This window comes from Cyanistes caeruleus, chromosome 2, assembly GCF_971803275.1.
Source record: "Cyanistes caeruleus chromosome 2, bCyaCae1.hap1.1, whole genome shotgun sequence".
Taxonomy (NCBI): domain Eukaryota; kingdom Metazoa; phylum Chordata; class Aves; order Passeriformes; family Paridae; genus Cyanistes; species Cyanistes caeruleus.
The window spans coordinates 103,784,983-103,809,520 of NC_141702.1; the positions used below are offsets into that span (position 1 = coordinate 103,784,983).

A 24,538-nucleotide genomic window follows, 5' to 3' on the forward strand; every position below is an offset into this window, starting at 1 on the left:
TGATGAGCAGTTTGCACTAAATTTCTGTACTGACTAGCTGATGAATGAGTTTTCAGATATCCAATGCATTTGTAAAAACAAAAAGTAAATAAAAAAAAGACTTCAGCAATAACCCAGTATGTTAAATTGAGAAGCAGAGAGCAACTTGAGGAAATGAAAACGTACAAAGTCATGATGAACAGAAGAATTTCAAATGACTAAGAGGAAGTAAATACAACTTATTGTGAAGATTAAAAAATACAATCCACACGGAGATGAATGCTTGTCTGGTTGTACCAGTGCTATTTTTACCACAGAAATGATATATGTATGGATCCCTATGCACTGCTGCCATGGATACCACATGGGCAGAACTTGCCAAGGAAATAAAATACTGGCAAGCTCTCACTGAATGCACACCACACATCATCTGTGAAACCCTGCACGTCTGGGTTAGCAGGGTCAGGATGTAATACTTACCCTAAAGATACAGGGGATATCTTTCCGATTTGCATGGATGACATCTGAGGCCAAGACAGAACTCACTGAGAATTCTTCATCCCTTATGGAGACCATAAACATAATTGGAAGAGTTAATGAACAAAATCTGTATGTTTGGATTTTGCTTTTCCAATAGCCTTGCTTAGTGAAGGACATAACAAGGCAGCACTGAGATCTGATTTTTAATATTATCCTTTTATCTGTATCTGCAGATAAAATTCACAAATGAAATGTTGCATAATTAATTCCTGGTTAATGTTGATGGAGATAAATCTGTTCAGATATTCTGTAACTGTTTTTAATCTGTATAAATTAAACCCTTTAAAGAAAAATGTCCAATTTAAAACTAAGTGGAACAAAGAACACCTCTCCAACTTTCATAAAAATCCAAACTCACCTAGAAACTATAACCTACAGCAGTTTGGGACTTCCTGGATGAACTAACTTAGATCAGAGATGAGCTTTACTTAGTTGCTATGTTAAATATTCTCAGCCTTCAGTGAGGCTGGTAATATTTCAGTAATACTGAAGACAGTGGGAACAAACTATTCAGCCCTTCTCAAGCAAAAATTGTAATACATTTACCCTATAATGAGGTTTTATGTCTTTCAAAACTCTATTCAACCCAAAAATGATGTTATTTTTAATTCTTTATTCATCCCAGATCTTCCACACAGCTGAACAGATGCCCTTTGCACATGATGTCATAATGGAAGTTTAAATATCCACATAGGAACAAACAAGTGTAGCTCAGGCTAACTCCAAATAACTGCTAACTGCTGTTTTATTTTATCCCAGAAAATTAGTGGCTTTCAACATGGATTACAGGGTTTCATAAAAGCTCTGGAGATTGCTTACTGATTTGACAAAAAAGGAAAAGAACAAAACCTCCCAGTGCCTCTGCAAAGCTCCCACCAGCAGCAAACAGCTTACCTCATGTCTATGACCTGACTCACTACCACGCTGGGCTGAGATGCTTTTCCTTCTGCTACATCATACAGGAAGAGTTTAAAATCACAGATCACTGCCAGCGCTCTCTGCCAACCTTTCTTTACTCCAGCTGGCTTTGGGACCTTTAGAAAGATAAATTCTGATCAACTCTTTGTAAATTTAGATGCAATCAAAAAGTCAAACAGCACAAAAATCAGTTTGCTCATCTGGGCTGAGATGTTTTAATAAAGTGATGATGTTAAGCAACATAAGCAAAACCCCAGGAGCAGTAAGACCAACAAACACAGATACGCAGACATTATTTAATAAATTAGTAGCATCACAAATTATTTTTTCTCATTTCACAAATTCATTCAGAGCTTTATTAACAAATACAGAGAAAGAAACCCATCTCTAGTTAGTCACAGAATTATGGCCAAAACTGTGTTGAGTAAATATTTTAATATTTCTGTGCAAATATCCACACCAGTGACCATACTTTCTGCATAGTACTAGCAGAAAGACTCTAAAACTCACAGGGTCTGGAAGATGATCTGATCTCTAAACTATTCAAGACCAACCCAAAGCACATTGACCAACAGAGATGGATAGAAGATTGCTGCTGACAATACTAAGAGCAGCTCTGTGAAAATTTAAGTCTTAGTTTCCAAACTGCTACCCTAAGATGTAATCTATCCCCCTGATATTCAAAGTGACACCAGCTCTGGAAAACAACAAATTTAATGGAAGGGCCCCAAATGCAGCTACTTCATACTTACACGGACATGTCCTTCATAAGCTGTTCCTATGCCTTTCTGTGGATCTATTCCCAAAGGTCCCTTTGTCTGCTCAGGAGGGATTGGACATACTGCAGGAGCCTTGTCTGCACAGGTGACGTGGCAAGAGAATCCACACACTTGTGAGGAGGAGAAGAAACAAAAAGATTTGATGGTTATTTCTTGTGCAATGCAAAGTTTTGATAATTATGATGAGATTTACAAAGAAATCCCTTTTCTTTTTTTGACCAGCATCTCAGTAATCTCACTGAACTTTGCTACAGACAGAAATAAAAGTCTGCACACAGCAGTAGTTAATATTTTTATCTGCTCTAAATCCTGAATTTGTCTTTTTCAGATAGTTTATGGATACACCTGGTTTCATCTACATAGGAAAGATAACCTCTGTGATGTCCTCTAGGCCCAACTCTACTAGTAAGCAAAAAGCTGAAATATCCTTTTAATAGTAAGCATCATTCTGTGTACATACAAACAAGAATAATTACCATGCAGTACCAGTTTTGCTTTTTTAAGTTTTGCCCTGCAACAAAAAGCAAAGCTGCTGTCAGTATACTTGACCACTCATGTGGCCCCCTATTGCCATTTTGAGTGAACTGAACTAAGCTCTTCTACCACCAACTGGAATAAAAGTGTCCCCAGATAACTGGGCAATCTGTTATGTATGTTCAAAGTGTTTGGCTTCTACACTTACAAGACTGAAGCACAAGAATATTCAAAACATAAGCAGAAGACTCCTGCACCACCACGCTAAATTTCCTGTGCCATTTGCATCTGTAAGAACTTCACATTTGTTTGTGCTCTCCCAAATGCTTACCTTCACAAGTACAGCCTTGTCGTATCAGACCAATCATCAGGGATGTGCACTGATTGCATTTTGTTGGTGTGTTGAAAGATTTCACTACAAACTGGTGAGCTTTAGGCTGTGAAACAAGCAGACAAGGATGTTACCACCTCTAACACTTCTCATGTACAGTTATTTCTTCCACAGACAGCAGTGTATAAGTGTATTTAATAAGGCAGCTTGTTTGTGTTTGCTGAAATGAGACCTGAGTCAAAAACAATTCCCTATCACAGTGCTCACTGTTGATAATTTAAAGCATCCTCTGTAAACAAAGCCATGGAAACTGGACCCTGTCTCAGAACGTGAGTTTGCTTCCACTGCAGATAGGAAAGCTGAAAAAATTATTCTGTTACATTTTAGAAGTTAAACGTGTGAGCCACGTGTGCTCAGTGGGCACCTGACTGTCAGCCCAGGTCAACCCACAACAATATTTTCTAAGCTGCAAATTCAGTGTTCCTCTGTCAGGAGTACTGCCTTAGTTAAAAGAAAAATAACAGACTTTTTCAAAATTTTAAATTTTGTGTCAGAAAGCCATGACCAGAGTCCCCTTTTATGGTGCTCAGCAGAGGCAATTCAGAACACCCAATCTAAAGGCGAGAGCTGAAGTTGACAGATGAAGTTGATTTTTAAAGGTTTCTCTTCCTGTTATTCCTTGGGAACACAGAGTAGATGAGTAAGTGGTTTCATTCTCTCCCTCTCCTCAAGGATGGCTGATGCTGCTATATAAAGGCTAAATGCCTACAGAACGTGGCAGGATGATTCACTGATGGCCTTATATAAAATCCAGGAAGCTGCTTTGCTTTTGTATAAAAACTCACAGTGAATTAACTACTGGGTAGAAAGGCCAGGGCATAGGGTGAGTGCAAAGACTGCCCAAAAAAAACTGATCATGTAGGTGATTTCAAACAAGACAATTTTACAGACTACTTTGGAGAGTAGGTATGTTAACATTTTACTCACTTTCCTGTTTTTCAGAGTGTAAGACATCACAGCTAAGGGCTCAGACTTATCCATATTTAATGACAGCTTTACTGTTACAATGGCAGCTTTCTGTCTACAGAATGTTCTGTTTTGAGACTTGCAAGGAAACAACACCCAGCTTTAAACACTGATGCAATCAAAAAGTAAGAAGGTTCTTTAGGGGACATAATAAATTATAAAGCAAGCCATTACTTACTGAGAAAAATGTTTGCAAAAATTAAATTATGTGCACAGAAAAATCTGTTTCACGTGATTCCAAGTGCACTTACAGTGTTTTAAAAATTAATCTACTACGATGCTGCCAAGAGAACACTGTCTGATCAAACTTTTTAGCCTTCCTTCAAACAAATGAGTGTTCTGCTACTTTGCAATTTATCAAAGCAGAGAAACACATTTATTAGAATGGTTTACTTATTTCATTATTAGTTGCAGGAAAACTGTCCTTTTAAATTATACAGCAGATTCCTAAACTATCTAGTCACTTTCAAAACTTTCACAAGAAAATTTTTCTTTATTAGCTTTTATTTATTCTTTATTTGCTTGAACAGACATAATCCACTGGGAATTAGAACACACTGACTTATTCAGCAACGCCAAAATTATTTCAAGAACTGATGGAAAATCAGTGTTTCTGCAGGTAAAAGCCGAAAGACAGAAAAACTGGAAATCTCTTTCTGTAGTGCTCACTCTACATGGCTTAAAACCAGGCAAATCTGTGGTTTCATTTTTAGAGTTACTCATTGTCTTTTCTCAAGAATATGCATCTAATTAGCATACAGACATGCTAATCTGAGACTTTCTTGTATGCAAAGTATAGAGACACAGACACATGTTGGTCAGACACAGGTCAGAAAACACTCTCTTCCTAGGATGGCACTTTCCTTTCCTCACATTCTGTCTCATTTACCTCTTTTTAATGTCCAAAATACTGTTTTTCCTACAGTCAAATGCCTGTGGAATTCCTAGTGCAGCTTGTCACACCCCATAATGTAAGAACAAAGGGTTTTAAATTTAGAGAGCAATCAGCTTGCACATAAACATCCCTTCTAGGCAGTTCTGGTAAGATCAGTGTGATAACCAGCTCCCCTGAAGCTGTAGATGAGGAGTGACATGTTCCTCTCACTACACAAAAAGTGTGAATCCTTGACAAGGTACCTTTGGTGCAGAGAGTCCCGAGCCAATATATGTTGTCCTCATGGTTGGTGTGTGAATTGAACGGGGAGGATGATCTGCAACCTGAACAGAGTCCCCAAAGGACCAATCAGACATCAAGAACACACTTTCCAAGAAAGACTGGATAAAGGAAGAAGAGTATGTTGTCCCACCCACCCCATTCCCCAGCATCCAAGCCATGAAGCCAAACTGATTGATGCAGGATTCAGAAAAACGAATCTTATCTCTCAGCAAGATTCACCTCCTAAACGTCAAAACCAACTTCCCATTAAACATTTGATTGGATATTTTCTAATATAAAATAACCACAAAATTATTTCTTTTAACAGGGAAAGAGGATAAATTATTATAGTTGCAGTCTGGCTAGCATTTTGTAATAACAAGACTTCCAGCAGGGCTTCAAAGTGTGTTTTTACAAACTACACTATAACATAATCTTTGTGATGACTTTGCTTAAATATTTATGGCTGAGGATATGTTATGAAGAGACTATAACTAATAATTGATTCACAGTTCCCATCCCTACTCAATTAGCCATATGTGAAAATAACTGCAATGCTCCCCAAAACACAGTTCACCACTAGTGTAGAAGGGTATTACAAAGTCCTAAACAGTCTTGTTGCAGAAGAATGAGCTTCAGCCTAAAAAAAAAAAAAAAAAAGGACAAATATCTTTCAACACTGAAGTACCTCAATTGGTTCAATCTCACTGGCTGTAGAAGGAGACCTTGATCTTGAATGGAGGTGAGACTTGCTATCTTCATCCCGTGATGGAGTATTAGACAATGTAAAATTCTCAACTGAATCAATCTAGAAGAACAATTCCAGAGAAAAAAAAAAAAAGAAAAAGGAAAAACAACAACCAAAGAAATAAATCAAACACATCATTAAAAAAGAATTCTCAACTCTTACCAAAATAAGATATGGGAGCAGTAAAATTCCTAAGAGAGAACTGAGAGGACAAAAATTCAGTTTTAAGCAACTTCCTAATTAAAAGCGGCAAAATGGAATGAAATCGTTGCATGTAAACACGCCAAGGCTTCTGCTGAGAGGTGAGCACATGCATAAGAGCTGCTAGTTCAGGGCACTAATAACCACTCAAAGGCACTTGTAATTCAGCATTTTTCAAGGGTGAATATTTTCTAAATGCTGCTGGGTTTTGTTCACTGGCAGCAGGGACTTGTTAGAAGTGAATTTCCACATAGGCCATGTAATTCCTGCAAACATATTCAGGAGAAAACCAAGAGAAAAGGCAGAGTAGTGTATATCCTGATAACTGTATTCACAGAGACCTCAGGGGGTATTGCACCCCATCTGAACTACAGAAACATCCTTACCAGGAACACAGTTTTCTTCTGGGGAATATTTTCCTAGTCCTTGATATACAGAATGAAACTAAGCCCACCACAGAGCTACGCTGAACAAGACACATAGGTACAAACAGGTATCTTGAGTAACAAATCATCTTTTGTTAATACAGCTGAAATAATCAGAGAAGGCAGGATTCTTCCTTGAAAACAAGACCCCTCCACAAAGTTTTCTATGTAAAATAATATCAGAAAGGAAAAAAAAAAAAAAAAAAAAAGTGAAAATGCTTTTTCCACTAATAATAAAAGTAAAAGCTGCAGGCCTGCAGAAGGCTCCATGGCATGCTTTGATTTTCTGGAGCAAAGCTATCATCAGTTCTCCATTGCCAAGGATTTGCCTAGCTTGCAGACAAACTAAAATATGCAGCCATGTTTACAGAAAGCATTTGAACATTCCAGTGTTTCTCATTTGCCACTGACAATACTAAGAACTCCACAAACTTTACTGCTTTTTGGGAATCAATTACATTGCCAAGCCAATTTTATACATGCACATACAGTCCTATTCTTCCAGGAGCCCAGTCACAGTAGCGAACAGGTGCAGTTGCTAGTTTTATATATATATTTTTTTTTAATAGTGAGTTAAGTTTGATGGCTTCTAGCTTTACCATACCCTTCCAAAAAAATTATCTGGTGGGGAATGGTCATCAGTTAAATCATCTTAGGCATATTAACATGCCTGCAAGCATTTCTGAAATGAAAATGGGAAATTCTCACACTGGGATACACCTGTTTACCACACAAAGATCAAGCACTGAGGCAAAAAGTAGCAGTAAAGCAAACATTTTGTGCTCAGATTCATCAGAAGCAAATAATAATTGAGAGCTTTACCCAGTAGTAGAAACACTGATGCCTTAAGTAGTGAATCCTCAAAAGCAACATGTTTCAATCATTTTAAACTTCTTTTTAATCCAGTCTAAACATGTGATAACTTGGAGTCCACCCAAAGTCTGTTTAACCTTCAACAATTCTACCTCCTCCTTAAAAATGTTACTAAAAAATAAGCCCAATGAGTAACTAGAGGCAATTTTTTTCATAGCAAGAAACAGACACTCCTTTTCTCCTACAAGTTAAACTCAGAGATCTAATCTATCATTTCATAAATGTTTCCAGACACTCCAAGGGCCTTCCCTTTCAAAGCAGCATCTGCATATCAAAGAATATTCATGGTGTCTATGAAAAAATGTAGTACAAGCCTGATATCAGTGATGGAACCTTTCTGGAATGTGCTACAAAGCCCTTGTGGTTGAAGACAGCTGCTGAAACAGTAACAAATGCACTTTCACTTTACTTACAAACATAAAAAGCCCACAAAACACACACAACCTGATCCACCATTGCAGAAGGGAATGTAATCACCAGCTTCAGTGCAGAAACAAGGGACTTAACCTGTACTGCTGCAGTGATCTTGGCTTCCTGGCTTTAATGAGAAGAACTAAGTACAAAAACAACCTGACTCTACTATGGTCAACAGTTTATGAAGACCAAGTTAGCACCTTTCAAACTGGTTTTAAACTAATCCACTGGACTACCCAAAGCAGATTTTATTATTTCCTACTGAACTGTAACAGCTTTGCTGTCTTCCACAGGGCTGTGCAGGTCTGAGCCAAAGCTGGCCAGTGCACAAACACATCTGGAGCAGAGAGAACTTCTGAACTGGAGGCACCACCAACAAAAGCAACCAGAGACTCAGCAGTGTGCTTTGAACTGCATGGGTAAGGACATCATTAGAGCTGTTGGGCATTACTGCTTATTTATTGAACATTCAACAGAAATGCTTTGTATGCTTACTTATCCCTTCCATCATATCTGTATAAAAGAAACAAAAGTGGCAGCATGGGATTAAAATGGTCATAAGCATAACTGACAGGAATTCATCTTCACCAAGTCTGCTTTGATAACACGTGCAAACATGATTTTAAAAACCCACCTTGATTTTTGAAACACCATAGACTTTTTCAGCTTAACCAGCTACAACACAACCATCTCTGTTTCCTTTGTATGAATTTTTTCTATCTTCCTTGATGCTCCATTTACTCAATTCTCCACTTCATGTCTATTTATCTTTGCACTGTGGTATTTTCTATAATTTGCTGTGATGTGCCTCCCAAATGCCAAACTTTGACCTTCTAATGGGTAATTCCTATGACTTAATACATGCCCTCTGCTTAGGGCAAGGAAACAAACAGGCCCTCATTTGATGTTTGCTCATCTTCCCAACCTGCATCTGCCTGATCAGCTTCCACATAGAACTTTCACATTAAAATGAGAAAGTACCCAAAGCATCTTCTCCAGTTTCAGAGATACTCTGCTCATAGTGTTAACTGAAATGAGAAAGCACCCAAAGCATCTCCTCCAGTTGCTGTGATATTCTGCTCATAGGATTGCCAAATGAAATAGTCCCAAAGCTTTGAGCCCATGGCTGTAAAACAACAAAAAGCACAGCAGCAGCAGCAGCAAACAGCAGCAGCGGCAGCACAAGACATGCAGTGAGGTAAATACACAATCCATACATTAAACATAGGCATGGACACAACAGGCAAAAAATAAAGGGCTACATAGAGTAAGACAGCCTCTTACACGTCTGCCTTTGTTAGCTGGAATACAGGAAGGAGAGAGCTTTAACAAAGAAAGGAGGAGAATATGTTACAAAACCAAACAGTGATACATACATCACCTCAGAATTCCTCACTGTATCTCCAGAGGTAGTGTTTAGACACACAAAAACATGTTCATTGTTACAAGTATTTTAAAAACAAGATCCTCTGGGCCAACAAGGAAGAAACATTAAAAAAAAGGAACAGCTATTCCAGGTCCATAGTCTTACACTGGACAACAGCAGTGAAACTGCAGACTACACTGCACCATTAATTTGCAGTTGGTATCTCTGTGCTTTGAACAAGATGAATGAAGTCATCTATTGGAGGCACAGTATGTCCAATTTAAAGGATCATTATGAACCAGATTTACTCAACTTAATTATGAACGTGCAGGTAAAGTCAAGGCTCTCACCATACACTACTATGACTTATTCTGTTCAATAATAAGAATTCAGAACACTATTTATTCTGTGGCTACTTACAGAGCTCAGATTTGTTTAGTCTAGCCAAAGCCCATGGGGACTGCTTGTGAGGACAGACTGCAGAAGGACTTAAGAAATCTATTTCTAATTTCTAATGTGTTAGCAACAGGGCAAAAAATAGTATTTCTGAGCATGTGGGAAACATAATTTTGTCAAGGGAAAATGGGATTCCATTTTATTATCAAATAATCACAAATCCATCCTTAAATAAAATGAATTGATTGCTTCTCGCAGCTAGGGAGATACACTAAGATCCACCCGGCAAAGAAACAAAACCCAACACTTCCACTGTCAGACACTTGTAGTGAACACAGGAGACTTAACACCTAAACAGTGTTACTGAGACAGCCTGAGACACACAGGAGAAACAGCAGCAAGGGTTTAAGCTCTTAGAGTCACTGGGGGTGACTTCCCTCCCCACCAAGACTGGAGTTCAGGGACTGCAAACACATTCCCACTCCCCTGTGAGAGAGGACATACAAGGATTGTTTCTGAACTGTGGGCTGCCACAGCTATGAGGATTCAGGCACCAGTTCTGCCAACCTGACCCAGCATGTTTTCCAGGCAGGAACCAACAGCGAGTGCCACTCATCTGAGGAGTGAGTTACCACTTTCTCCTCAGCATCTGCAGGCTACAGAGGCAGCAGGACATCTATTTTTATTTCTCTCCAGCAGAAATTGCAAAACTACTGTTTTCCTCATCGGAAAAATTAGAATAAACTCCAGTCATTCAGACAGTGCTAAAAATAGTTACGTTATTTGGATGGCAGACACACAAGACATACCCACCCTAGTGCTGTGTGCACATCTGTGTGCTAAACAGACTTCAGAGATCCTGCAAGGAATGCTTTACAACTGCATCTGCACATTATTTTACATGCTCTCTGTCTTCCCTTAATGAAGCACAGAGTCTGAAGAAACAATCCAGACCGTAAGAAATATTTTCTCGGGGTTCTTGATTACGAGAGAGGCTTTCCTGCACCCCATGCACACCTTTTCTTGGAGAGGCTTTCCTGAACCCCATGCAATATTGCAGCACTGCATGAGCTCGAGGACTTCTAGTTCTTCTTTGGTCTTAATACAAAGAACACAATGAACCCTCACACTTCTCATGTTTGACTGAGAAGTTAATTCTTCTGGAGATGCTGCAAGAAACACTGCCCTCCAAGGTAACTGCTGCCAATGAGTCATTGGGAAGGGAATGGAGGTCACATCCAGTGGGCAGGGAGTTTTAATACCTGTATTTTAATTTAAGTTCATTTAATATATTGATACTAAACCAACTGAAGGAGCTAAATCATAAATAACCATTCATTTAGATGATTCAGACGATAAATTATGCTATGAATGAATCAAGTGACTGTCCAATAAATCAAAGATGCAGAACTGACTTTCACAGCACAACTAAATGATATTACTTTTCATCTACTAACACAGGTAACAGCTTTATTTCTCCTTCTAACAGAGACAGAATGTCTTGTATTTCTCTGCAAGGTGCTCTTTCATTTGAGCAGTCAACTCTTCCTTTTCTGCAGTTTTGTCAGCTGAGAGAGAATTCTGCTTTGGTGTTAGAGACATGAGCCCCTGGCCAGCCCAGCCCAGAGATGTACTTTTGCCCAGTGCAACTCAGAAAAAAACATTCCTGTTGGACTCAAACTGAAGATGGAACATGGGAACTATAAATCCATGTACAGGAAGTGAACTACATGCGACAATATAAATATTAATATCTGAAATGTTACCCAAGACTAAAAGGTCTCGGTATCTCCAAAGATATGATCTGGGTGGACCAATCAAAAAGAATTGCTATTAAAGGATGAATGCCAGCAGTTGAAAATTACTCACTTGCATAAAGAAAAAAAAAAATTTGAAAAAGTGCTTGTGGGAAAAAATGCTGCCTTCTTAAAAAAGCAAGCAAACAAACAAAAAACCAAGAAAAAACAAGCAACAATAAATAAAGAATTAAGTACTGAAGTCCTTCAAAATTAACTAGACAGCAACTAGACAGGAAAATATCCATGGTCCTAAGCTTCCCCTTGTAAAATAGAACATTATCAGTAACTGCCACATATGTCCTTTATTTCTCTTTGAATAGGTTTTAGGGGAGTGTTTTAGATAGTTTAAAAGACAAATTTCTGTTCAAGAACTGGCTGATACAAACTGAGTGTTCTTAATACTCAGGTAACATAGAACATATTGTCTTTACTCCAGACAAAGAATATAAATATTATTCGATTTTTTTGTGGATTTACATGACAGGAAACTACCTTTCTTTTTTCCTTCTTTTTTTTTTTGGTGTGTGCGTGTAAGAAAATTCCAACAGCACCATCAAACCAGAAACTTTCTATATGCTGTACAAAAAGCAGGTAAATGTCTTCTACTATAACACCACAGATGAACCTTCACATTTTGTCTGGGGTATAAACCTGATTTACAGAGAAAAAGCATCCACAAGAAATGCATTTTTTCAGAGTGTGCAAAAGGAGATGAAAGCAGCTGAAAAAGCCCATATACCTCATCCTCCTTGCTATACTCTTCACAGCAGATGTTTCTCCAGCAATATTAATTTTATCTAATTTCAATGCCAATAGGATTACACGATGTTAAACACTTATGTACAAATATGTGTGAATGTATGTATGTATAATATGTATAAACACATCTACGAGCACAGACAGACACACACACACACAATTATTCCTACACAGCTGTAATGGATGGGGCTCTATACACTTGGATTTCAAAAATTTTATTAATAATTACTTTCATGGGCCTACAACTTCAGTTTGGAAAAAATATAATGCAGTCAATTTTCAGCTTTTAACTCAATTCCCTTAGTATGCAATTAGCTAGTGGGAATATTTAAACAAGTCCTGACAGAAAACCTGCATCTCAAATGGCAATAAAAAGTAGTAAGTTCACTTCAGTCATAATGAAAATGACTTATCACAATGCAGGCTAGAAAAGAGAAAATATTTTATTTGAGCAACCAGAAATTAACTGTATGCAAGGGAAAAATTTTAAGAGAAGTGATTAGAAAACTGACGTAAACAACTCAAAGTAAAGGAATAAGATGAAGCAAAAGAATTAAATGCATAAATCTGCTGATGATTTTGGAACTGTTTTTCACAGGCCATATCAATAGAAAAGGCCTAAAAACAGTTTTCCCCTTTAGAAAAACTGTTTGCAATTAAGAATTCTTCACCTGCATCCAAAGAAAAGAATTTATTTCAAAACAAAACCTATCTACAAAAATAGGTGTAAGGGTGCTATTACAGAAATACTTTGTTTTCCACTGCACTTGCAAATTTTTTAAGTTGACTGCATTAATGTTTGAATATTCCAAATCAATCAACTGATCTGTTATTGAGGGATTTACTGGGTTGAAAGTCAGACTTACGTCATCCATAAAATCAATCAATGAGGATGAAGAGGAGGAAAAGGAATCCTATTTTAATGAAAACAGCAGTAAAAAAGAGAGAGAGAGAGAGAGAGAGAAAGAAAAGGATGAAGAAAACTGTTCAATATAAATAAAAGTGCAAAAATAAAGAACCGTAAATAACAAATGGCAGTAATAGTTACCTCAATAAGTTTTCATTAATTGCCTTTCATGGACAATTAATTAATGTACTATCTGTAAAGAAACCAGTGTTTTTCCAGTATTTACTCAATAAAGTATTATTGTTATACTCTCAACAGGACTCTTATACTGAAAGTAATTTATAAGGTAAATTATTACACAGGAAATTTAAAAATTATGTTAATTGTGAGGACTTCAAGAGAGAACAATGAATTAGTGAATACATAACGAGAAGAAAGAGAATTTTGGGACATCAGTAACAGCAGGGATTATGCTCCTTCAATGTGATGGTCCTGCATTTGCATCAGGAAAAAAATGGGCAAACTTTAGATTAATGCCTAACTGTAAAGGTGGTGCCTTGTATCCTATGAATTCAGTTTGACCAATATTTCAACTCAACTGTTTTTTTAAAAGAAAGATGATGATTTGCTTACTGTTGATTAGAAAAGAAGATAATAAATGTATAGCATTTTTTAAATACTTTCCTGCCAGGCTTTATACCTATTCTGTTTTTTTGTCTAGAAGTGACAAAGGTATTAAACAGATTCATTTTTAAAATAAAAGGATCTGTGGAATGGAGATGAATAGCAATTATCTGGATTTTACAGATCTTTGTAAAATGAACAGATGATGAAAACAACCTAAGAAACAGTACCAATGACTTCATGGGATGCAATCAAGGATGGTTTAGTATTTTTTAGTTTTTACCAAACCACTACCTGCATTACTTAGCATTTTTCTGAATACAAAGAAAAGCCATTTGAACAACTATGCTTTCCATGTTCACTGCAAAATCAGGCAAATTTCTTCATTCAAAGTATGAGAGAGAATTCACTCTGATTACAAGCATTGAAGAGAAGACAGCCAGCACAGTAAATGATAAACAATTCTCAGGTATTATTATACACAAATATTATTGGTGCAATAAAATTAAAATACAGGAGCAAACTCTCAACAAATATGCACAGAACCTGCACACAATAGCAGTTCCATTGAACAGAGTTAGAATAGCTGTGCACTTACTTCAAATTGATCCAGAGCAGAGGTAGGCGCATTCAAAAATGCCAAGAAAGAATTCTGTGAGTCTTGGTGCTTTACACCTAGAAAACAGCAGCAGGTTTTTAAGCTACAGAAAAAAATGACCTTCTCATGGAGGACCTTTGCCTTGCTGAATCACAGTTTTGAGTGTCCACCTGAAACACCTACATGTTTTGAAATAAGCTGCACATTTGTTTTCCAGAGTAAAAGACTTTTTAATGGACAAGCACATGTTTAATCAACCTTTCCCAAGCTAGGATGTGTGTGGTGTGAGCTCCATGTGGAAACACACTCTGTGTCTGTGTCTGTTATGCAGACAGCACTGGTTTCTCAGGTGCTCCTGTCCTTTTGCACCACATAGTAATGCAGCAAGTGCCACTCCTACTCTGGTGACACGTGGGACGCCCCACTGTGGCAGTACAGCTGGAGCCAGCAAAAACGCGGCATTTCCAAACAAGATGGGTTCCTTGAGCCATGCTTTGTGCCTGCCTGCCCATCTCTCCCTGCTGAGTGTCTGGCAGTAACACAATCCTGGGTGAAGCTTCAGATGTTTCTGTCACACCACACCATTTAGGTGATTCTCAGCAGCGAGCAGAGAGGGAACGCTGCATGGTCCAGAGCTGCAGAGGCTGGCACACATTGGCTCTAACTTGCTCCACCTGGTACGGTTTTATTTCTTCTTCTTTTCTAATTCAAGTTGCTGTGTGGGTGTCTATACTTCACAGATGTGTACGAACTCTGTTCTTCTCCATGCTATAAACACATGATATGGACATACACATATGTATCTATTATGACCAGAGCCTGCAGAACTGTGTGCATCTCAAAACAATGATGCTATCAGAAGTTACCCATTTCTTTTCAAAAATGTCAGTCTTGCTCTAATTAGCCATATCACTCTATATATTCTAAATACAACCCAGAGTGAATGAAGTTACAAAGAACCCTTTCCTCTTTAAAATATAAATACACTGAAATCACAGTAAAATGCTAAAACCAGTTTTCAAACTACTGACAACTTTATAAAATACTCTCAGCAGTCTTTTCCCCAGCTGTCTAAATTTCTGGAATATATTTATAAACAGGAAAGGATTAGGTGCTAAGCCAAACAATCCCTTCCTAGAAATCAATTTCCACACACTGCAAGTTACTCTACCACTGTACCTTGACTACGTTCGAATATTCTATACAGTTCATAATTCAAACTGCAAAATATTTTTTCTTTTAAGAGAAAACCAAATCAAACAGGTAACGATTTATATTAAGGTGTATTTCTATCAGACTATTTGAATAATTGCAGTAGAATATTAGTAATACAATTCTGTTAAGATACATGACTAATGTTTCCTTGATTAGTAATTTTTTTTGCTTGCTTGTTTTCAGCAAAGAGTAAATGTTTATTTCACCAAAACAATAAGGTTTTAAACACTGAAAAAAATATTGTAAAGTATGAATTATAAGTTCATAACATTATTTAGCACAAAGGAAAATTTCAGAAGTCAAGTAACCATGCATAGTATTTAAGGAAGTTCAAGAACATATAAATGAAAGCTAAACACGACAAAAAGTATTTTTGCCTCCTGGGAGATGCTACCAAGAGCTTCTCTCCAAGCACTTGGAGGAAGCATAATCCTGGTATCAGTGCTAAGCATTAAAATGAGGGAGTATCAAGTCCCTAAGTCTTATTTGCTAACTGGCAGCATTTTTTGCTATGTATAAGTTTGTTATGTGTAAGTTTGAATTATTGTTACCAGTCGATCAGCACTGGGAGGCCTATACATAGGAGATTAATGTAAACTATAATATTTATTGACTGACCGGCCATTAAATTGGAAGAGCTGAACAATATTTGACATTTCAATGCAGAAACTGTTGCCAGGGTATTTGAATTCTGGAGTTCACATAGTTCCCTACAGAAAATTAGGTAATTCCATTTGGCCTGAAAAATATTTCTTCCCACGTGACCCATAAGGTACAAATATTAGAGCTACTACAGAAACTGCAAAGAATCAGCCAAAACTTTAATCAACGCTTAATTAATTTTTTTTCATTGCAGAATTACCAAAAAAGCCTCTTCTCCCAGCAACAATGCAAAACAGTGTTGGACAGATGCAAAAGTAATCCCAGAATATACTCCTAATACCACAGCAAAGCGCTCATGACCACTCTGCTCGCTATGTGGCTGCAAAGTCTATCAGTGAAGTTATCCCAGAAACAAACATATGCTATGAATTCCTCTGCAGTTGTTTACTCTCTGTGTACAGAGGCCCAAAACACTCAGAGATGAACAACACTGTGATCAGTACTGATGTCTAAATACCTTCACCCATCATAAAGGAGAAAAGGTTAGAAATGCATCTATACTGTCTGGCAGTAAATCAACATACACAGGCCAAATAAAAACAATGCAGTCTCAGCTCAAACAATACCTCATTGGTTCAAAGGGACCAACAAAACTGAGGCATATTACAAGTATCAGAAGTGCAAATGCAACTACTGTGGGTACATCTTGACACCCAAGTGTTGTGCTCACATGTTGGTATCATATTTTAATTTCAAGGTGACACTTGATTGATAAGATGCACCCACCAATGTGACACACTATTTACTTGGATATCAGTTGCCATACCCTTTTCTGATCTAAGCTCTTCTGTCTCCTTTTTCAGCCTTTCGATGTCTGCCAAAAGCTCCATGTTCTTCTTCTCAGATTCCTGCAATTTACTTCAAAAGAGCACAAAAAAATATATGTAAGTATTGAGAACCCAAGATACAAGTCACTCTTGTTCCTGATGTCTTCAAATACCAGAATAAATCTACTGGGACCTGTTTAGTTTACGTAAGAAAAAACATTTATCTATTGAATAAGTTCATGTTTTTCATGTTTCTAAGTAATTGCATGAGCTTGTATCCTGTGAATGAAATAAAAGACTATGCATTTTTATGTTTTAAAAAGTACTGTTTTTCATTAAAATTTATTTGTTGATTAAGTGCCTGTGATACTAATAGATTCAGTTGAACTATTTTTTTCTCAGTTCCTTTACAGTTGGTTGTTTCAGTGCTTTCTGACTCACAGCTCAGAAGTAACACTCCTGTGCAATTTGTGCACATTTCTCATTCCTGCCTGTCAAAGTAAACACTGGTTCTCCTGTTCTTATAGGATTTCCAATGCTGCCTGTCATCACATTACCTGGCCTGAAAGACATTCAGGGTAGGTGAAACATAGAAAAGATGTTCCCATTTTACAGGTAACATACTTTTATCTCATCTCTGTCCTACTGCTTTCGTAAAGCTACAAAACACACCAGTGCTCTGAGCAGGACACCTGGAAATGGAATGGCTTCCTACCAAACCCTGTTTCAGGCATTCACACAACTCAGAATAAATTCTGTTGTGGGGGTGGTGAGGTAGAAGTGAGAGAGATCTGAGGAAGGAATAAAAAAAATCATAGTAGTCCATTAACCATGATTACTTCTTACTGAGCAAATCAGTACACAATAATTGATTTTAGTCAGCTAACCCAGTCTCTATCAGCAGAATGGAAAATAATATATTCTAAGACACAAATCCAAACTATGGATTTGGATTTGTTATCACAACTAGAAGAGATCATATTATTAAAAGAGAATCTGTTCCCTCTGAAAGACTTCAAGATTTCAACTTTCCCCAGTAAGTGTTCAAACAATGAAGAGAGATGTGGCGTTTCTTTCTCATCTCGGTGCATGAAACTGGCATATCATTCATGATCAGATTTCTACAGACAAGGTAGATAAAACAATGATTTGATGACATTTCCTGGGAGGTATCAAAGTAAATTTGCATCAGAACAATTGAGTCTTACCACTCTGTAGAGATACAGGAAGCTTTGACTTTGTTCAGCTCATCTTGAATAGCCTGTTTGGCTCGGATTTCAGCATCAAGAGCAGACTGGAGCTCCAGCCTTGCAGACATATCCAGCTTTGCAAAGCGTCGCATCTTCCAGGGCATGTCCTAGGAAAGGATCAAAAAAGGGAAGAGAAAGAGGAAAGGAAGCTCAACATGAGGAATGCAACTGACTTTAACAACTACATCTCTCAGTCTATTATGTCCTTATTGTAAGACTTCCTTAATTCCAAAATAATCTAAAATTAAGAGTAGTGTTAGTAGTAGTATACAAATTTTATGTTTTATGCTGATCTCAACAGCAAAGCGACTTTGTGAAATCTGGTTTTGATATGCCTCCATTCAGATGACAGCTATGAAGAACATCCACACTTCACAAGTGAAAGATTGAAGGTTTCAATAAAAACATGATTTCCTTCAACAAATTCATATATGACTACAAAGTAGCTACTTCAACTATAACATAGATAAAATCACATTATAAAGATATTGGTATTTAATTATTTGATAAACAATAAATTTGGTATTCAGTTATTCAGAAGATCTAGGAAAGTTTAACTTTCAATTAACACAGACTCTGCAGATAAGTTATTGGTGCAGCTGAAACTGTCAAATCAGTGTTTTTTTCTTAAAAAAACCCCTTCCGACGTATGGAAGTAAAGTCTTACTGTAGCTCTTGCACCCAAACTGGAGTTCCTCAGGGCTTCCAGCTCTTCTGTCATTTTAGAGGCCAAGGCTTGAAGATAACCTCGAGCATCTTTTTCATCGCTTACCCTACACGATTACATAGGAAAAAATAAAGTGTTTTAATCAAAGAACCTAAAGAAAAAACAGAAGTCTCTTCAACAAGCCAACAACCAGAAACAGATAAATCAGAATACAAAAAGAGTCATAAAACATAAGGATAAAAACAACACAACAAAAACCCAAACAGAAAACCACACAGAAGTGTGTTTTCACACTATCAGCTACCTGAAATTGAGACTGTGAGAAAGAAATCTTTCAACCTATTTTTAGGGAGCAAATTAAGACAAAATTGACAACCAATAATTAACAATTCAATTGTCCAGACAATACTGGAACTCGTGGTTAACTTTACTGTACCAATTGACTATGAGAACTAGGAGTTAAACAGTGATGTTATTTCAAGAAGCGCTAATTAAAAAGGGAGAGTCTACTTTTAATGTTATTAAACAGCATAGGCCAGAAGAGGCTCTCTCATCCACCAAGCTTGTTTTCTATCCAGACATGTTTTCTGGGTGAAAAGACAACAAGGAGGAGACATGCCTGTTTTTCAGATTCTTTGATCATCAGTTACAAAGAAAGAACAACAACTTTCTGTGATTAATCACAACAGAAGGTTCTTTCTTTACTTTGCCTCAGGTGTTAACATAGAAAAGAAAGTTGCTAAAAAAATTAACTCACTGAAACTAAGTAACTTTTGAAAACCCTCAAACAAACAAACAGAAAAATACCCCAACACCATCCCTCCCACCTCATTTCCTGACATGTCTGGCTCTAAACATGTTCATTTTGCCCACAGAAGAGCAATCTAAGCTCTGCAACACCAGGCCTTATGCAAGTTCCTGAGCTGCCTCAGAGAGCAGCAGGGTAATGCCACAGTGATCACAGTTAAGTCTATCAACTCCAAACACTGAAATGTTTAGGATGTGCTCTAAGTACTGAACCTCAAATAGCTGTAAATAAAATATAGGAAAGTGGGAAAATATCTTTTCTAACTCATGAGAATTAACTTATCCTTGCCTCCCCATCTTTAAAAGCAACTCTAAACCTGAGTCTGTTGCTCTGGAGATGAGAGCTCTCCAGATGGTTGATTTTGTTTCGCAGTGACCTTCCAGCAAGAAGTGATTCCCCCTTCGTACCTGTAAGGCAATGTAAGTTTTTCTGGTTGATACTACGGGGTTCATAGGCAAACAGAACATTGCTGCAAATTTACCATTAATTATACAAGTTTCAAGACAGATTTATAGATAGTTGCCAGGAGGCAAGAAAGACAGGGAGCACATACTCTGAACTGTCATGGGCAAGGGAGGAACTGAAGAGCTTTCCAACAGTGGCCTCAGGGCAAGATCACACCCTAAAAGCCATGGGCTAAATATCTGCAGATTGTGGTGACTTTTGGCTGTGCAGTTTAAGGTTTATTTAAGGAAGACAGACTACTGTAATACAGAGGACCCAAAAGCAAAATTAGCAACCATTTTCCACAAATCTCACACCCAACATGTAAACGCAAATGATTATTGGGCTTTCTTGTCTTTGTCTGCTGTTTAAAATTTAGTTCAAGAGGTGGGGAGGAATCCAGGAAAACCCTGCACGTCCTGACTATTAAAGTCACTGAGAGTTTTTACACTAATGAGTCACTGTTTTTCCCAAGGTACATCAGAACTCAATGGAAGCAGCATACCAACTTTTTTTTTCGTAACATGCTGGATGACACATTTTGACAACAGGGTAATCAGAGCCTACACAAACCACTTAGGCTGTAACAGTGAGCAAAAGATATAAAAAGTAGCTAAAGATGCTTTTTGGAGGTGGAGGATGCATAATTAAATACACTGCGGAGGGAAAAAAAGCTTAAGCAGGAATAAAAAGAATGTGAGGCTCTCAAGGTGAGAGCAAGTTCTCCTGATGTATGAGGAGGAAAAGAGATTTAGGAATCAGCTTTTAATTTTCTCTATTTTTAATGACACGTAAAATCTTTGCAGAAAAAAATGGGCCCAATTTCTATGTCCAACTTTATGATGCCACACAGATCCTTCACAATGGAAGGTGAGGAAACACTTCAGTTATTTGGTTTATGGTGAACAGAACCCTCAGGTTCCAAATGCTGAAAAGCTGCACATGCAAAAACCTCAGAGAGATGTTCCACAGACAAGCAGAAATCTAGAAAATGAAAATATAAATATTTACAAATAACTGTACTGAGTTCAAGGGTACTGCTCAAGCTCTGGAAGATGGCAAATTAAAGCAGTATAATTTGGAACTGAGGTGGTTTTGCTGTCCACTAGATGGCAAAATTCTCTAAATAATGACACACGTTATTAAACATTATGTGGACCCAAGAGCTCTTGGCACTTTTTTGTTCCTGTTTTCCTGGGGTTGTTCCATTTGGTTGGCTTTAAAAATCTAAAACTGAACAAAAAAAGAGCAGGAACAGCAAATTAACTCTTGCTAATGTTGCTCTCCTTGACCTCATTTTGACAGAGAGCCCTGACAAGCATACCAGGGGACCTAAGAAGACCTTCAGGTTCCACCTAGTCACTTCTTTCTTTATTGAAAATTTGAGTTAACTGTTCTGTTTTCAATATAATTGCCCTTCAAAGCTTAGTTCCTTAATGCAAAGAATCCAGAAGATAAATATTGTACAAATTCCTGTAAAATTACATATAACTTTTTGGTTGGAGACATCCAACATCATGACAACCTCCACATAACCACAGGCTGCTATCTGTATCGTGTTGTCAGGATGCTCAGGAAGTCTGTGCCTTCCAGCTGGAACCAAAGGACTAAATATAAAATGGATCCAAAGCACTAAAGCATTTTGCTCAACGGAAGTGGTCAACAGTGGGGTCTTACACCAAGCTTTGTTTAGCCTGATTTAAAAACCCCAAGGAAGTCTGAGAGTCATGACTCCTCTAGTCTCTCAATGCTTTTAAATTTCTTTTGTTAAACCAGTATGCTCAAAGTTTTCAACTTCATTTTTAATTTCTCCCCTGGTGTCTCCAATGAAATCTGGTTTTTAAAAATACTTCTCTAAAAATTTTTAACACTTCCCTCTGCTCCCAAGCCCTGAAATTTCACCCAGTCCTCCAGAATTTCTATTTTAAAGATAATTAACTTTTGACTATTCTTACCTCAAACACAGCACATCTCAGAATTTTACATGTTTTGAGCATGCATGGAATTTCTGCTGTATTTTGTTCACAATTTGTATGTGCTTTTTTTTCCGAGAGCAAACAGATTTTAAAAGAACCAAAAAACCCCCTACCCAAATTTCAGTGCTTTTCCAGGTTGGTTTAGTTTGGAAGTGTTGGGAGGGGGTAGCTGGTACTTGTTTTTTGTTTTTTCTTTTGGTGGTGGTTTTGTGTTGGTGGTTTGTGTTTTCAGTGAACTTAATTAAAATAAAACCAACAATAGTACAAAAAAAATCTAACTGATAAGGAAAAAATGAACTAAATATTGTGGTAAACAACCACGACAGCTTCTGGGCAGCTGAACCTATGCTTAACATCCATTCTATAGGTAAAACAGGTAGGATTCAGCTCATCCACATAAACATACTCAACACCACAGAATTATCCATCTGACATGAGGTGTGCAGGCTTCCATTTCAACCTGTGGTGAGAAAAACAGACTTCTAGAGTACTAATCATGGGATTTATTGAGTTGTAGGACTTCTACAACTAGGTTAGATTAATCCCTCCCAAGTCAAGATTCTTGCCAAGTACGCTGGGAATCACCACCAAGATTTCCAGTGACCTCCTTTCTGCACAGCACAGAAATACGGTACCACAGCTATTTAAAATATTCCTTTTTAAAGTGACTGCATTAACCTCCAATGCAATTAATCTCTTTCCCATCTCCCAGAGGAAAATTTATAGCTGACTATAAAAGCTTCAATATTTCTTACTCTTGTCAAGGAATGATGAGTGATTTGGCTAATATAAACTCGTCAATATAATAACTCCATTAAGGCTGAATGATACGTGAGGGTCTGCTGAGTCCACAATAGAATTTGCAGTGAAAGTTTGATTTGATTCTTTATATTAATGTATTGCCTTGTTTATGGTGTCTTGAGATAACAACAGCAAGATTAAAAGGTTTTCATACATTATCCCTGAAGATGCAATAAAGCAGAGTAAGAAAGCAGGTAAAGGCTAAAGAGAATGTGGTAAGATGTCAAAATTACTCACAGATTATAAAACCTGGGAGAAACAGAAATTTAAAAGTGCCCCTGGAATCATGAAGAAAGGGACAAATCTTAACTATCCAAAATGTGAATTCAAAGTAATTTCTTGAGAGGCATCCTTTAGATGGCAAAGCACTTAAAAGAATTTAGGGACCTCTTGGGCTTGTGTTACTCCAAACAGGGCCAAAAGAAGTCCCTTGAACTACTACAGGCCGCTGAGCAAACTGTTTACAAAACCAGTAACTAATTCCATCTACTGTCTCCTATCCTTCCTGGGTCATGATAAAAAAATGCCACTTTTTAGGAGGTGGAAGTAATGCACCCAAAATACATATATCACTGTAATATTGTGTGAGAAATCAGTTAAATTTTCAAGAAGGAGCCCACAAATTCTCCCCTACTTTCCTAGCTCCAAGGCATTCCATTGTCACACTGAAGATGTGGACAGGTATGGACTTCAATTGCATGCTCTTCTGAGTAAAACACAGGCTCGTGACTGATTAAATAAGACCAGTTTTCCTCAAAATTATTGGGTTTTTTATTTTGAAATATTTATCATTATAATAGATACTTAAACACTTCATATAGCACCCATGTTCCCCACAGAAGAGCCTAGTTTCAGTATGCAGTGCTGAATTCTAAGAAAAGCAAATGGACATGACCAGATTATCTGGGTAACACATGGAAAAATCTAAACATAAGGAAAAAATGTGACCTAAGATAAGGCCTCACATAGCTGAAAGAAATTTAACATAAGCAGAGAAAAGGATGGAGGGAAAATTGAGATGTGTTTCGTGATGAAAAACTGGAACCAAGCCAGACTTTTTAAATTCCCTTAATGTTTGCCCTCAGTACTTCTATTTTTCCAGTTACACATAATTCTTTAATTTTTAGTTCTGTACTATTTAGAAGACACTATACTATCATAAGGGACCAGTAAAATGGTGACTGTTACTCAGAAAGTTCAGTCTTGCCTGTTCTTGATCTTTTTTCACTAAGTATCTTCAGAGATAAAAAGAAACTCAAGCCCAAACTCTTTTATCCTTTACAGTGACATCCGTAACAGGAAAAATGCTTTATCATTTGCCTGAACCACATCAGTAATACATCTTAAAATATTAAACACTCTCATAAAAGGAGAAGGTACATTCTTAATGGCTGTTGGTACATTTTTACATTGTGTTGAGTGCAACAATCCACAATTAATTCTGATTTGTCTTTTCCTATAACTGCCAAGTCATATAGGAGTTTTCATACATAAATCTGAAAAATTGTGTTTGATTACCTTGGTGCAATATGACAGATAAGTACTACCTTAAAGCTATAAGGAATGTGAAATTATAGACTTGTCTCACTTGTTACCTTGTTGGTTTTTTTTCCGAATAAACATTTCTAGTTGGCCAAAAATTAAAAGTTGTTGAAATTACCAGTTAAATATATTTTTTTTAAACTTTTGTGACT

At 37.2% G+C, this 24,538-nt stretch overlaps 1 protein-coding gene and 1 long non-coding RNA gene across 19 annotated transcripts in view; one reads left to right on the plus strand and one right to left on the minus strand.

The window, feature by feature from the left end:
- CDC42BPA (CDC42 binding protein kinase alpha) overlaps positions 1 to 24,538 on the minus strand; it is a 181,123-nt gene that overhangs the window by 27,725 nt on the left and 128,860 nt on the right. For 6 of the 18 annotated variants that reach the window (XM_086870611.1, XM_086870677.1, XM_086870667.1 and 3 more), the window contains 12 exons: positions 18,816 to 18,921; positions 18,107 to 18,255; positions 16,898 to 16,989; positions 14,254 to 14,330; positions 13,051 to 13,098; positions 9,149 to 9,187; positions 5,892 to 6,011; positions 5,185 to 5,265; positions 3,022 to 3,127; positions 2,190 to 2,326; positions 1,414 to 1,553; positions 460 to 541 (listed from right to left, as the gene is read on the minus strand). In XM_086870611.1, coding sequence (XP_086726737.1) covers positions 460 to 541; positions 1,414 to 1,553; positions 2,190 to 2,326; positions 3,022 to 3,127; positions 5,185 to 5,265; positions 5,892 to 6,011; positions 9,149 to 9,187; positions 13,051 to 13,098; positions 14,254 to 14,330; positions 16,898 to 16,989; positions 18,107 to 18,255; positions 18,816 to 18,921 — 1,177 coding nt within the window. The remainder of the gene's footprint in view (positions 1 to 459; positions 542 to 1,413; positions 1,554 to 2,189; positions 2,327 to 3,021; positions 3,128 to 5,184; positions 5,266 to 5,891; positions 6,012 to 9,148; positions 9,188 to 13,050; positions 13,099 to 14,253; positions 14,331 to 16,897; positions 16,990 to 18,106; positions 18,256 to 18,815; positions 18,922 to 24,538) is intronic. The other 12 variants (XM_086870670.1, XM_086870638.1, XM_086870704.1 and 9 more) reach the window with 4 other exon arrangements.
- Positions 7,908 to 13,346, plus strand: LOC147655068 (uncharacterized). The gene is made up of 2 exons (XR_015281367.1): positions 7,908 to 8,283; positions 11,186 to 13,346. It is a non-coding gene; the product is annotated as an uncharacterized LOC147655068 (long non-coding RNA).